This window comes from Oryza brachyantha, chromosome 6 (genome assembly GCF_000231095.2).
Source record: "Oryza brachyantha chromosome 6, ObraRS2, whole genome shotgun sequence".
Classification (NCBI taxonomy): domain Eukaryota; kingdom Viridiplantae; phylum Streptophyta; class Magnoliopsida; order Poales; family Poaceae; genus Oryza; species Oryza brachyantha.
In genome coordinates, this window is record NC_023168.2 from 15,041,402 (window position 1) to 15,056,087 (window position 14,686).

The 14,686-nt window shown below is 38.6% G+C and overlaps 1 protein-coding gene across 1 annotated transcript; it reads left to right on the forward strand.

Moving 5' to 3' along the window:
- The first annotated feature begins 8,524 nt into the window (after nucleotides 1–8,524).
- Nucleotides 8,525–9,489, forward strand: LOC121054754 (eukaryotic translation initiation factor 4B2-like). The gene has a single exon (XM_040525349.1). The coding sequence runs from the start codon at nucleotides 8,596–8,598 to the stop codon at nucleotides 9,403–9,405; it is 810 nt and encodes a 269-aa protein (XP_040381283.1). The 5' UTR covers nucleotides 8,525–8,595; the 3' UTR covers nucleotides 9,406–9,489.
- The last annotated feature ends 5,197 nt before the right edge of the window (nucleotides 9,490–14,686 follow it).

A 14,686-nucleotide genomic window follows, 5' to 3' on the forward strand; every position in this document is an offset into this window, starting at 1 on the left:
AAAAACGCACACCTTTCTCGTGTGAGCTAACAGTTTTCGGTGGTGCAGGTTTCTTTTGTTTGTGCATGTTCTCCCCCTGTTGTACATGTGCTGCATGACAATTTGCTTGATTGCTTTATAGAGAACTGTGTGTTGTTCTGAGATTTCACATGTTGCAGATCATCTCACTGGGAAGGAAGGAACGTGATGAGATTGTACCTCAAAGGGAAAATTAAACAAAGTGATTCAGAGAAGGCAGATGAGCTCAAAGATTTCAATCAAGACATTGCTGCTTGATGCTGTCCTGCCTAAACAAACTAAGCTCCAAATTATAATGCTTGGGACCAACCCAAGCTCTGCATACTCCAGTAAATCCAATGCGAACTGATTGATTCCACATGAAGAAGTATCACTGGTGCCATAATTTGCAGTGTTTGGAAATCTTCAACAAATGGAAGGTACCAACTACTACCAAGAATGTCTTGCATGCTACTAGTGCCTTCTACAAAGGTGAGGAGACACAAGAGACAATCCAAATGATTGGACCAGTGAGGCTCAACTAACATGCCAAGGTGCAAATTTCACTGCACATGATAAAAGATTGCATCCACATTTTTTTTTAGATTACCATCTAATTAACTCAGCTTTTGCAGTTTAAGATCGGTCGTGGATTCAGGACTTCGTCCACAGAGTTACAGATTTTGGCAGCTAGAGCCCAGAAGAGGTTGCGCAGCGATGCAATAAAATGCCAGATTGATGGGTTTTTCAGTACGTATAATTCTCCCAAGTGACTATCAAAACATTCTTTTTTCTCTCGAGAGTTATGTGATTTTGCAAAGACAATAAAAATCCAGGACTTTTTCTAGTATCGCACGAAGACCAGGGGTGGAGCTGCTTGTATCAAGGGGTGTTTCTAGCTCAAAAAGAACTTAGCTAGAGTTTATCAATTTTCACCATATATGTATTGTTTCAATCTAAATTCAGACACCCATAGCAGTCTAAATATAGTTCAAAGCATTAAAAAATAAATTAAGTAACACCCTCTCTATTTTACTCTGCTCTGCTCTGCTCCTTACAAAGACTAAAACAAAATGCAAGAGATTGTTGAGAAAAGAAGAACGTGCGAGTATGAGATCTAAAGTAGCACGCGGCAACCAATACATAAAAAAACATCAACATGGCCACACTCCACATGGCAAGTGTTCTCACACGGCGCGGTATTTGATAGCCGGCCAGAGCTCGCTTCACGTTTTCGTCGAGGACGACGAAACAGCCAAGTCTTTTCTTTCATTTGATTCCTTTATTTGTTTGCCTCTTTTTTCAGTTCTTAGTTTGAATTTGAGATGCCTCCGGTCTGCAACTCAAAGAGAAATAATATATTTTTCATAAGAAGAAAAAAAAATAGGAGAGATTGAATAGATGCTGGTTCGATACTTCGATCGGTTCCAAGGGGCTTCCAGCCATCCTTCCAGGAATGATAACGTGGCTCCTTTACTTGTATATAATTTGTAGCATGCAAATTGTATCGCTATAAAAGAGCTCATTAAGAAAAACCCAAGTCAGTTGATCTGGGCTGTGCAGTTCTTTGTACATTCCTACCACCATATAGTTAAATTCTTTTGTTTTATTTCACACAGTGTTCTAAATACAAATAACTTTGGGCATATATTTGTATTGCCAAAATCTCTTATATTTTGGATTCCAAAAAGACTTTAATTCTATGCTCCTAACCTCTAAACCTTGTCAAATAAAAGTAGTTTTTATACCTTCTTACCTACTCTCTCTCTATATATATATAAATTGGGAAGTTTATTATTTCAATATTTGTTACGTACAACTTTTTACAATAAGTTCATTCTCACCTGCAGTAAAAAGTTTTTTTTTACTGTTGCCTCTAATAATTTGTGATAAGAGCATAGGATCGAATGGTGTTGATTAGAGGGAAATAATCGTTGGTTTGGTTTTCAAACTAATGAAACAAAATGCAGTGGAAATAATATCAAATAATAATATTTTTTTCAAATAATACAAAAAAACAATCCATCAAGTAATCAAAAGTCTCAAAACAGTAAATAAATAGGCATAAACTGATTTCATTAGGAAACTAGTAAAAAAACTGCCCTCAAATCCGATGGTCTGATCAAAATTTACTAGCAATCTAAAATCAGTAAAAAAATAACATACCAAAACTCATCCTGCATGAAATCCAAATTAAAAATGCAATTGACGATGAATTTAATACGTAAACATTATATGATCAATTCATGTTTCAAAAGTGTCTACAAAAGTACCCTATTTCTTCGACTCTTGTTCTCTCAAACCCTAAAATATTTTTCTCTTCTATTTACCCTATCTTTATCTCTGCCACTCTAAAAAATAACCAGAAGACTTGGCCGGAACATAGCCTATGGACAGATAGCTCATAATCAATTACGAGGTAAACCCCTAACCCAAATACTGATCCAATTCCATCACGTCTGAGTGCCGAACTCAATTGGCTCAGAACCTCCCCGTACCACATCGTCCATCGTCTTCATACACAACCAATATATAGCATGACTATCCAGTGACGGCTCCTGACCGACTCTAACCTGGTCTCAGTCCATCGTTGCTCACCATAATCACCTCACCTCCTAACTTCCCCTATGCATCAAAGACAAGGAAACCATACTATTCTCAACTTGATCCACACTAATTCAAACAAGAATAGCTTTTGCCAATTATTCGTCACACCTATCACATGTGAAGATCGGCACGGAGGGAGCGCGTAGCTAAGTGATAAACAAGTTCATCCAAGTACAAGAAAGTGAATAATGTCAACTTCATCTTTATGTTTATGCCACCTAGAACTCCAATTCGGTATGATTAGAGGAAAAAAATTAATAAAAGAGCTGTAATGGTACGTATAATTAATTAAATCCCATTTTCCTTTTATTTTTCTTAAAGAAAACAAGTGGTCGTGTGTGAACGCGAGAGACGTGCCACCTCAGGTGTACTGTACTTTTTCTAATTAAATTAAAGAGATCGTCCCGTAATCATCGATCGAATCAAACCCGCGTGACGCGACGCGTTGACACAAGACGCACGTTCCGCCATTACCAGCAGCTGAAAGAGAAAATAGAAAAAAAATACAGAATTAGAGCTTAACAGCCTAATCTATAGGCTTGTATTAAATACAATACAAGTGAGACGGTTTACTTACCATTAAAAATATTTTATGAGTAAAATATATATATATATATATATATATATATATATATATATATATAGGTATCTTTAGAGATGTAAAATTGAATACTGAAAAATAAACTATAATAAAAAAATCCACAAAATCAACTTTCAATTAAAATTTAGAATTCAAGCTTAGGATTATAAGCTTCGGATGAAGTACTATGAACAAAAAGATCAGAGATTAGCCCGCGTAGACTCATCGGATCAAGTCAAGCAAGCACGCACGCACCCTAAAACCCTACTACTAAGACAAAACCGTGCCAGATGAGATCGTACGACAATAATTGTTTTCGCAAAGACCCATCGTAGATTGACGGTCAATCTAAGCGTTTTATTTTAATCTAAAATTCGAAATGTACCCTTTTTTTTTCTTTGTTAAGAAAACTTGTTATCGAATGATTAATTGGCACGTACCGCGCGTGATGCGACGTTAATTATATGAGTAGGAGTGACCAGCGTTTCACCCTGCATGCATCAGTCGTACGCGTCGTTGCGCGATCTTAATTACTCGTTTTAGCGTCATCTTGCGCGTCGGCTGCTTACGTCAAACAGTGCCTCCTGCAACAGAATTACAGCGGCATCATTTCTAGATTTTCTACTGCCTCTTTCAATTTACCATTAGTTTAATTTAAAACTTTTGTGCAAATGTATAAGAAATATTAGTTGTTGTTAAAATATATTTATTGATAAATAATAAATAATTAATAATTATATAACTTTTGTAAATAAGATAAATTATTAAACGTTATTTTAAAAGCCAACTGCATCAATCATCGCCAGACGGAGGGACTCATTATTATATTTTCCAGTCCCGTAGCTGAAATGGCTATCGATACATCTTATACGTGTTCGGCACCGGTCTTTATATTTCCTTCCCGCATATTTTCAACTCTCTCTTTTCTTAGTACACGAGACACTCGCGACACATGCACCCTCTTCCCTAAGAATGCATGCATGTAAACCTTATCCATATGAGCACCTTTAAAAACTGACCGGCAAATCCCAGAGATTAGGTTGACTTGTTTGACCATTTATATTATTTAAAAAATTATATAATTATATAATTATTTTGTTATAATTTGATTTATTATTATGAAAACTTTAAGTATGACTTGTAATTTCATATATTTGGATAAAATTTTTAAATAAAATAAATGATTTAACATAAACATAAAAGTCAATTGTGTCATATAAAAAAACAGAGGAAATAATCTTCTATAATTATCCACATTTTTATACCTAGTCTATATAAACTACACATATAGAGTCTCACTAAAGGAATAGATTAAGATCCTAACTTCCAAACCATTTCGTACGTGACGGAAATGTTGTAGTGACTATTTAATTTGCTCATATCTCTTGTGATATTTCACTACGTGGAATACTTATTTATTTTGTATTAATAGATATTGTGTATATAGTCCCTGAAAATAAATGATCCATCCATTTAAAATTTTGTTCTCAAGTATAATAATCTTAACTAATTTGTTTCATCGATCATCTTCCATTCAATTTTTTCACCATTCAACCCACAACCTACACTCTCTCCCTACGTTAATGAGGTGCATTACCGTCTTTTTTTCAATATCCTTAATATCTCCAAAACAACCTAGAATCTTTTACATCTAAGGATGAAGATTTTTTTTGGATAATTATAGTCAAATTTATTATCGAATATAATATGTGTTGCGTTGAAGAAAAAATTATCTATGCAGAAGGGTACCATTGTGCGGAGGGTGTAAGGTCAGTCATAATTCTTGTCCAATTCACAAGGACAAGCTGCCGAGGTTGTTGGACAAATATGATCCCCAATCAGTAGGTAACCGGCGCTTAATTTCATGCTAGATCTGTAATTTCATATAGCCATTATTGTAGAAGTACTCTTGGAATACACCAAGCATTACACATTTTCTTTCATTGTAATTCAAGTATATGAATGTACATTTTATTTCATTTATTATTCAAGGATGTGTGTCAAATTTCTGGGGATACTTATATAATGGGTACAGTTATACAACCCAACTTTATCTCCATGTATTTGGATGGACCACAAATTTTAAGAATGCAGGTTATATATAGCGTAGGGTAACATGCACTCAACCAAAACTACTAGTACAGCAACTACTGTCTTGATTTCCATGGGATGATTGAGATGTTCTGCATAGCAACCAAGTTATGAGGGGCCATCTTACTAGTTGACTCTAGCTTATTAGCAAACAGAGAGTGGTAACTAAAGTGTAAAGTGTCTTCTTTCACTTTCACAAAAAAATGTGTGGATGTGCTGCTATGCAATCTTTCACCTCATGGATAATTTATAACCATAATAACTCGACTATTTTCTAAATTTGTGTGTGCTCAGCATAGTTTCAACACTACATAATCAAATAATATTGTTGTTCTATTGCTTATATGCACGCATCATACATGCAATCAAACATGCTCTTGGCAACCGGGAAAGATATAGGTTCAGTGCAACGTAGACCTCAACCCCTGGTATAGGACCAAAATATTACTTAGGCTGATATGGTAAGTTAACTTATCCTGGCACGGAAAACATAAAACATAGTAATAGATTAGTACATGATTAATTAACTATTAATTATTAAAAAATATAAAATAAACTAATATGATTTTTAAAACAACTTTTCTATAGATTTTTTTGCAAAAAATACACCGTTTAGCAGTTCGAGAAGCGTGCGCGCAGAAAACGAGGAGGTAAGTTATCTTACCAGGGGCAACGAATGCGGCGTTAGTGTTTCTTTAGAAAATAAAAAGTTTAAACTTTTGCACCCCCCCAAAAAAAAACATGCTAACCTAGGGATGCATTATGAAATGATAATGTGCTATAATACAAGGCATATCTACTTCCATTTTGGAAGAGCTATGCATACAAAGCTTCATTTTATTCACAATATTTGCAAATAATTGTTTTTCGTTCAAGGCTCATCCATCACCATGTTGAGAATTATTGGTGTGTCAAATGTCACCATCATTATCACATATGTTGCATTTTAAGGATAGTCGTCACAACTGTATGATCAGTTCCTAATAAAAATGGAAAACATTTCCAATCTTTCTTCTGCAATTTTAGAAGTAGACACCACCTTAAAAGTTCTTTCCTTCCATAGAATCCTCAAAAAAGCATAAATCCATACCCCTCCCCACAAGAAAAACAAACCTATTAGTTCACCATCCATAATGTAGCATCATCTAATGGTAATCAAAATATATAGGTAGTGATAGTTCCTAGAAGAAGGTCGACCATACCTTTTTTTTCTGTTTTATATTGTAGGCTATGCATCTGCAAGTACACACACCAAGAGAAGAAAAACATGCATAAAGACTTGCGCAAGGATAATGATATGAACTTTAATGATTTCTCCTTTTTTAAGTAGAGAATGGTGTTCCATTTTTGGAAGTGCTATGTTGACAAAGTTTTCTTTTCTAAATAAAATAATGTTTTGTTTTGGGAACCATCCTTTTTCCATGATCCCTTCATTAATGCTATATTTCAACACTGCTCACACAAACATAGTTAATTACACACACAAAAATCATGCTAGAATTTAAAGTCCCCGTCTATCAAAATCTCAAAAAAAAAAAAAGATGCAACACAATTGACCAAAATCTACAATTTTTACTGGAGTGCACTTACGGTTCACCTTCCTCACATAGATTGTTACCCATTGACGATATATGCATATTGTCGATATAAAACCACAAACACTCTATCCCTAGAAAGAAAAGTCAAGTCCTAGCGTCCCAAAATGCAATTAAGATTAAGGAAAAGGTGGAAAGTACCCTAATGAATAGGAAAGTAGTATTAGTGAGTGGACATATAAAAGATATTAAATGTGTAAAGTTTCTCGTTTATGGACCGATGAAAGGTAAGTAGATAGAAATTGATTTATTTTGGGACCAAGACAGTGTTGGTTCTTCATTATAGAAGTGCATGTTACAATCATAAAGTTTATTTTCTGAAAAACAGGATTTGTGAGATAGCCGACTACTTTTCATTTGAAAAACATCATGTTTCATAATTTTTACACCACAACACAAACATTCTATCACATATTTTATATCCAGTGAATTTGACACACAGTTGTCAATTTTAAAACCACAACTCAAAGTCGTTCCATCCATCATGATCTCCAAAACTCATCACTGACGACTGAACACTACAGCTGTTTTCTCATCAATCCACCTCCTAGTGGAATGCACTAACTAGTTCACCTTCCACGTGTATTGTCATGTAGCGACAATAGGCGCATATTATATGAACTCGTCTTCTCTAATAAAGATAACAAAGACAATTAACTCCAATAATGAACATAGTATCAACAAAAATTGAAAGTCTCCTTTTGTTTCATTTTGCTTGTAGGAAGCACACTTGTCAGTTCATCGATGTTCACGTGTAGTGTCATCTAAGCAACGGTGGATGTATAGTGTGAACTCACCTCTATGAAAGATAACAAAAGCAATGATCTGCAATAAAGAACATGGGTAGCAACAAAAACTCAAGCTCTCATTTTTTATCCATTCCAATTTGTGAGAAGCACGCTTTTTCAGTTCAGTGGTGTTCATGTGTAATGTCACATAGAAACTATATAGGTACAGTGTAAGCTCATGTTCTAAAAAACATAAAAAATAAACCCTGAACAGATATACATCCCTTACAATTAAAAGTCACTATGTGTGTCCTCATTTAACTTACACGAAACACATTTCGTGGTTTTCCATCCACATGTACCGTTACCTAGAGGATATCGCCCAAAAATGAAATCTAGGAAAAAAAAAAAGATATGGCAAATGCAACACTTGCAACAAAAACGCCATCGTTACCACTCAAAAGCCATAATCTCGTGCCGACACCCGCTCACAATAAACATCCATAGCCTACCATCACGCAGTGACGACGACGAAGACACTTCCATGGACCAAAAAGAAAAAAAAACCATGACTATCCATCTACTTCCATTTTGTGTTTTTGCAAACCACATCATAATCACATGAACAATCCCCTCACGCCCACTGGGAAAGATGCAAACTGTCATATGTTTCTCCATGCTAAATAAGCATTTGGAGAGTTCTTAGAGATAGTACAAACATATACATGTTTCTGTATCATGGATAAAGAGAGTAGATATACGGATCTTTTAAAAACAAAAGAAAAAAAAAGTAGTGGAAGAAAAATAGTAAAACAAAAAGTCTAAAAGTGCCCCTTTGTTTGTCCAGTTCCCATGACCTCCACATCTTCCCCCCATGTGCGCCAAACGCCCCCACCACCTCTCCACCTTTAAATAACCTCCTCACTCCCTCCCTACCTCTTCCACCACCACCGCCGCTTCCGCCTCCGCCCGCCGCCGCTCGAGAGGAGGAGGCACAATGCTGGAGGCCGTGATCCCCGCGGTGTGGAGCGCCGTCCACGGCTGGTTCACCCCCGCGGTGCTGTTCCTCGTACTCAACATCGTCATCGGCACCATCGCGGTCACCTCCAAGGTCGCCGCCTCCTCCTCCTCCTCCGCCGGGGAGGGGGACGCTGCTGGGGGCGGCGGCGCGGGAGGGTTTTGGGCTGGGGGTGGGGGAGGGGGAGGGGACCACAGGAGGCTCTCCCGCTTCCCGTCGATGGCGCTCGACCGGCTCCGCTCGTTCAACCTCTCCGGCCGGTTTGCCGCGGCTGCCCCCGAGCCGGCGGTGGTGGCCGGGGTTCTGGATCTGGGGGCAGGGGCACACGACGAGGCGTCGGTGAAGGAGGTGGGTGAGAGCGAGCGCGAGCGGGAGATGGAGCATGAGGACCACGCGCACATGGAGAGGAGCAAGTCGGAGGCGGCGGCGGCGGAGCTCCCGCGGCTGCCGGCGCGGCTGCGCAAGTCGGCCAGCGACAGGTCGGCGTTCGCGCACTTCGAGGCCGAGAACGAGGAGCGGGCCGACGCGGTGGAGGCGCGGCGCCCGGCGACGACGAGGGACCAGCCGCGCGTGTGGCTCCGCGCGACCGACGCCTCGGAGCCGGAGTCCGACTCCGGCGACGAGGTGGAGCCGGACGAAATGGACGACGCCGCCGGCGAGGTGGACGCCCGCGCCGACGACTTCATCAACAACTTCCGCCACCAGCTGAAGCTCCAGCGCATCGACTCCTACCTCCGCCACCGCGACATGCTCCGCCGCGGCCACGCCGCCGCCGTGGCCACCGACTAGTGCTCCACCCCGCGCGATTCCGAGCAACCCGAGGGGGCTCGCCGCAAAAAAAAAAAAAAGAAAAGAAAAAACCGCTCATAAAAAGAAGACGAAGAGAGGCACAGGGAGGAGGAAGAAGAGGAGATAAACGGTAGTAGTTTCTTTCTTCCTTTCTCCCCATCTCTTCCTTTTTTGGTTTATTTTATTTATTTTCTCTCTCTTTTTTGTTCATTTCATGAAATGCGTATTAGTAGTATAAAATCGTAGCATCCGAGTTTTTGGATAGAATCTTTGTGTAATGCAGCACCATATCATGTGAAAATTTCCATCCTGATAAGAGATTTGGAGAGGAGGAAGTAGTCTGGTAATTAAGTTCATGTAAATGAAATTTTCTTCCAATGCCACCACCATTATTCCCTCATATATATTTGACACTGCTATATGTAATGCCGAAAAATAATACTAATTTTGTTCGGTGCCAAAACCGATCGAGCATAATTACTTATGCTTACTGAAATACTCCCTACATGATAAGATACTATTTAGTCTAACGAGTGTATTTAGTGCCACGAATGCAGCTATATTTTGGGACATATTAAAGTAATCGATAGCTTCCAGCTGCTTATTTAGTTTAAAAAATTAATGAGATCTTGACACAATAATTTTGCAAAAGAACAGATTGCGCAAGCACAGGTCGTCTGGGCTGATCGAAGTCGTCATTAGCAAAACGTTTGTCCGTAACAATATATTAGGACAGATACGACATGAGGCCTAGTCAGCAAGCACAAGGACTCATCAAATTATAATCAACCCCCCTCTTAACTACTGCTGCTGTTTGGTGTTATCCCGTAGGATCTCTCTAGAAAGTGCGGACAAGGGCAACTCACTGACTGTCACAGCATCACTTGTATTTATACTTTGCATTGCCCTCTGATTGTCACTGTCACGGCACCCCCACACAGTGATGTATGGACCCAGCAAATGTTTTTAGCCTGGATAAATCTAGCTATGAAATCATTTCGACGCGTCGCTTCGTTTATACCTATTATAAATCTTAATAATTTATAACTATAAAACATACTCCCTCCGTTTTATAACGTAAGATGCTTGATTTTTTTTGCAATGTTTGACCAATTATTTTATTTAAAAAAATTATGAAAATATTATTTATTTTACTTGTGACTTACTTTATTATCAAAAGAACTTTAAACATGACTTATCATTTTTTATATTTGTATTAAATTTTTGAATAAGGCGAATAATCAAACGTTGAAAAAAAACAAATATCTTATGTTATGATTATATTATGGAACAGTGGTAATAACTTATTTGTAATTTTTTACATATATATTTTTAGTGATGATGGTGAAGCTAGCTCCTCGGTAGGTCGAGTGGCATCCGGGATGTACCACTGCCGCATATGCTATAAAATGCTGTTAATATCTTATATCTAAAAAACTAGTTAATCACGCGAAAATATTATTAATCGTACCGGCCATGCAGGATCCATCATATTAAGCTCCGTAAAAGGAATTGCTCGAAAATAAATAATGATTAATAAAAACCGATACAAATAAATCCGTTCTTATAAGCTCAAGAGAAAGCGAGGGAGCTCATTGTTCGTTGCAAGAACTGTCTTTAATCTCCGCAATAACACATAATCAGATAATCTCTTCGTTTCAGGTTAGAGACTTTTTTAATCTTGCTTAAATTTATACGTGTATTAACGAATTTAGATATATAAAAAATATAAAACATATACGTTAAGAAGTGTTATAATCTGCGACGGAGGGAATAATTCTATGGACACAAATTCGTTAATGATTAATGAGTGAAGACAGCCGCCCGGGCGGTGGATCCGGATGACCCCACTTACACTGATATAGGACCTGGTTGAGAGAGCTTCTACCAAGTGTAGATTTTGGGAAAAGCTGTTTCTGCCGAAAGCTGCTCCAAAAGGTTCACAATTTCTGAGAATATATAGTTATAAATTCTGAAAAATGAACTAAGAATCTAGAATTAGGAGCTTTTCTAGATTCTCAGAATCTAGCTACCAAATAGCTGTTTCTCAGAATCTAAAATTCTCCAACCATGTTCATAGGCCTGAACGCCGTGCATCCATGTTTGGTCGTTTCTTCTCCTTCCTCTCTGCTTTTTCTCCCCCTCTCCTTCTCTCTTAATTAATCGCCGGCTTCACATGGAGATCGCCATGGGCACACACCTTAATTAATTAATTAATCAGATGAGCGATTGACGCCTGCTCGCTCGATCGATCGTTCGGTTAGAGGCTTAATCAATCGCGAGCTCCCGTCAGAGCGGCGCCTGATGCGATTTCGGGGGCAGCTTACGCGCGGCGTTTCATGCGGCGACGCTTCATTAAAAGATTAGTGGCGTTGGTTAAACTTTGGGGGTGAGTGATTATTTGTCTGTTACTTTGGTCTGTGGATATGGTAGAGTAAGGGATTGGAGCACCACGTAGGAGAGGCGAACGAGCACTGTCTACAATTTCGCAGAAATTTCATGGAAGATATAGACTCCCATCATTTCGTTTTTGTAACATCATATAAATCAAATTTAAAATTTAAAACATAGTCTAGGATTTTATTTTATGGTTTTTCATAGTGGTTTATTTTATAGTTTTAGCTTTTGAATCATTATGGATGGGTGCATGAAAGTTTTGATTGTAAATTAATTTTTATTTATAGAAACATGTTTCTTTTTTTCCAAAAAACAAAACAATGGGAGCCATGATCCTCAAAAACTTTACTCAGCTTGTTTTAAATAAATGACTTCATTGATTTTAGACATAATATATTTTATATGGAAAAGTTTAGCGTTGATACATACAAATATAAGTTTGTTCGAAGTAATTTTAACAAGGAAAAGTACGAATTACCCCCTGAATTATCCCGGTCGGCTGAATTACCCCATAAACCCAAAAACCAGACATCATTTACCAAGGACAAATTACCCCATTTACCCAATCCACAACGGTTTTATCCTGCGTGACGTACACGCGGCAATTCAATCAGCATTTCCTTTTTTATGGTGGGGCCCACCTATCATGCATATATACTCTATCACCTCTGCCTCTCCCCCCTCTCTCTCGGGATGTCGGGCGCATGGGTTGAGTGCCACGGGTGGTCGCCGCGCACGGCACCGTGCAGGGGCGGGTGGTGGGTGGCGACGGTGGGTCAACGAGCTATGCTGGCTCCGGTGGCAGCGGCGGCAGCAGACCTCCCTCCCCACCATCACGGTGGCGCAATGCTCGGACATGCTAGGGCTGCGGTGGCCACCCTTCCCCGCACACCGTCATCCGCTGCCCTCGCCCCACCCCTGCATGCACTCTGCCTACCCCATGGTTGGCGTGCACGGCGCTGTGCGGGGACGGGTGGTGGGTGGCGGTGGCGGGTCGACGAGCTCGGCGGAATCCGATGGCAGTGGCAACGGCGGCGACATCCTTCCCCACCGTCGCGGTGGCGGGGAGCTTGAACACGTCGGGGCTGCAGTGGCTACCCCCTTCCCCACGCGCCGCCGTCCGCCGCCCGGTGCCAGGACTATGGGCCCTAAATTTTTTAAATTTTTTGGTTGATTGGATTTCCATGTCAGCGCCACGTGTATGCCACGTAGGATTAAAACTGCTTTAGAAGTGCTCAGAGGGTAATTTGTCTTGTATGAATACTTAAATGTGTAAAATGTCCTGTTTCGTTGTTTGGGGGTAATTTGGCCCGGGGGGGTAATTCATATTTCTTTGTTTTAATAATAAAAGGTCACATTCAATGTAACTTTATTAATAAAATGTCACATTAAAAGAGAGGGATATCGTGCTATAGGACATCATAACTTTGTGGTTTTAGTTATAGAACATGACAAAAGAAATTATTTGCATAATATAGTTTCAAAATATGGTTATTTGTGAACATCGTGTCTATTTATGAGTGATAATGGGCTCTTCATTGTTGTCAGCAAAATTTAAGTGTTAGGTTTAAAAAAGAGTGAGAATGAAATTTTGTAGATTTTTAAACTAAAAATTTACTAGGGCTATGTATAATTGTGAAAGGACCCATATATATATATATATATATATATATATATATATATATTGATCCATTGTCGCCCCTAACGCATGTTAGAATATTTATTTCTGGTTAAATATAATATAAACATACTTTCCACACTATTTCCCTCTCGTAATAAATATTGTGATAAGCACAACATCCATTGTACCCTCATCTTTTGGCTTTTAAATATACTTATAAGCAAAAATTTAAAACTTTAATCCTAAATTTGAAGTTGATTTTAAGATTTTTTTATCATGGTTTATTTTTTAGTTTTGTCTTTTAGATCGTTATGTACACATCTATAAATGTTTTATTTACAAATTATTTTCCGTATATGTCATTTGGCTTTTTTGTAAAAAAAAAAGAAAAGATGACCGCCCAAATATACATGTTTTGATATAATTTAGTGTCTTTTTTTAAAAAAATGATTTTATCGTATCCTAAAGCTAAAACCATAAAGTCATAATGTTCTTAAAAAATGCCTAAAATAAATAACACTACCATAGTTTTTTTAGACGAACGACTGATAAAACGTCCTATCCAATACGGCATTACATCAGCTATAATCAGGTGTTGTTAATTAATCCTTGCTCCAATAACATTTTTATCCGGGTTAGCAAGTAGCTAGCTGGGCACACTGTATGCTTGGATGGTGGTTCCTACATTATTGTCAGTGTGATGTCCGCTGTTTGGGATTCTCCCCGGCGACGTGTGGTGCACATGCGACGTAGGACATCGGATTCTGTGGGCAAGCAGAAGGAGATGATTATTACTAACTTAATTTCTCCTTTGAATAAGACATGATGCTCTGTGGAGAAGTAGGTGGGTGCCTCCAAATTATTGGGCTCGATGGATCTTTCTCTGTCTAGTGAGTGCCCTTTGTTCCTCCTAGGATTATTGCAACACGAATCCTATCGCTGTGGAGTGACCAGGGAGGTTTTTTCAGCTCAAAAATTAGCATCGGAGGATGGTTACTTGCCTCTAAAAATAAACCACAAGATTTACTTTGTCATAGTGACCCACAAGATTTTGTCATAGTGACTGAACCAAAAATTTTAAATGCCAATGCGAATGCGAAGTCAAAGACTAATATGTTCGTCGGTGTTGATCGACGCTAACCATATAATTTTGTTACTACAGATGGATAAGCTCTAATAATTGTCTAGGGTTATATGACGACTGATGTCCTAAATGAGTTTATTCTTTTTATAGTTCTAAATGGCTCTGATAGACTCTTGAAG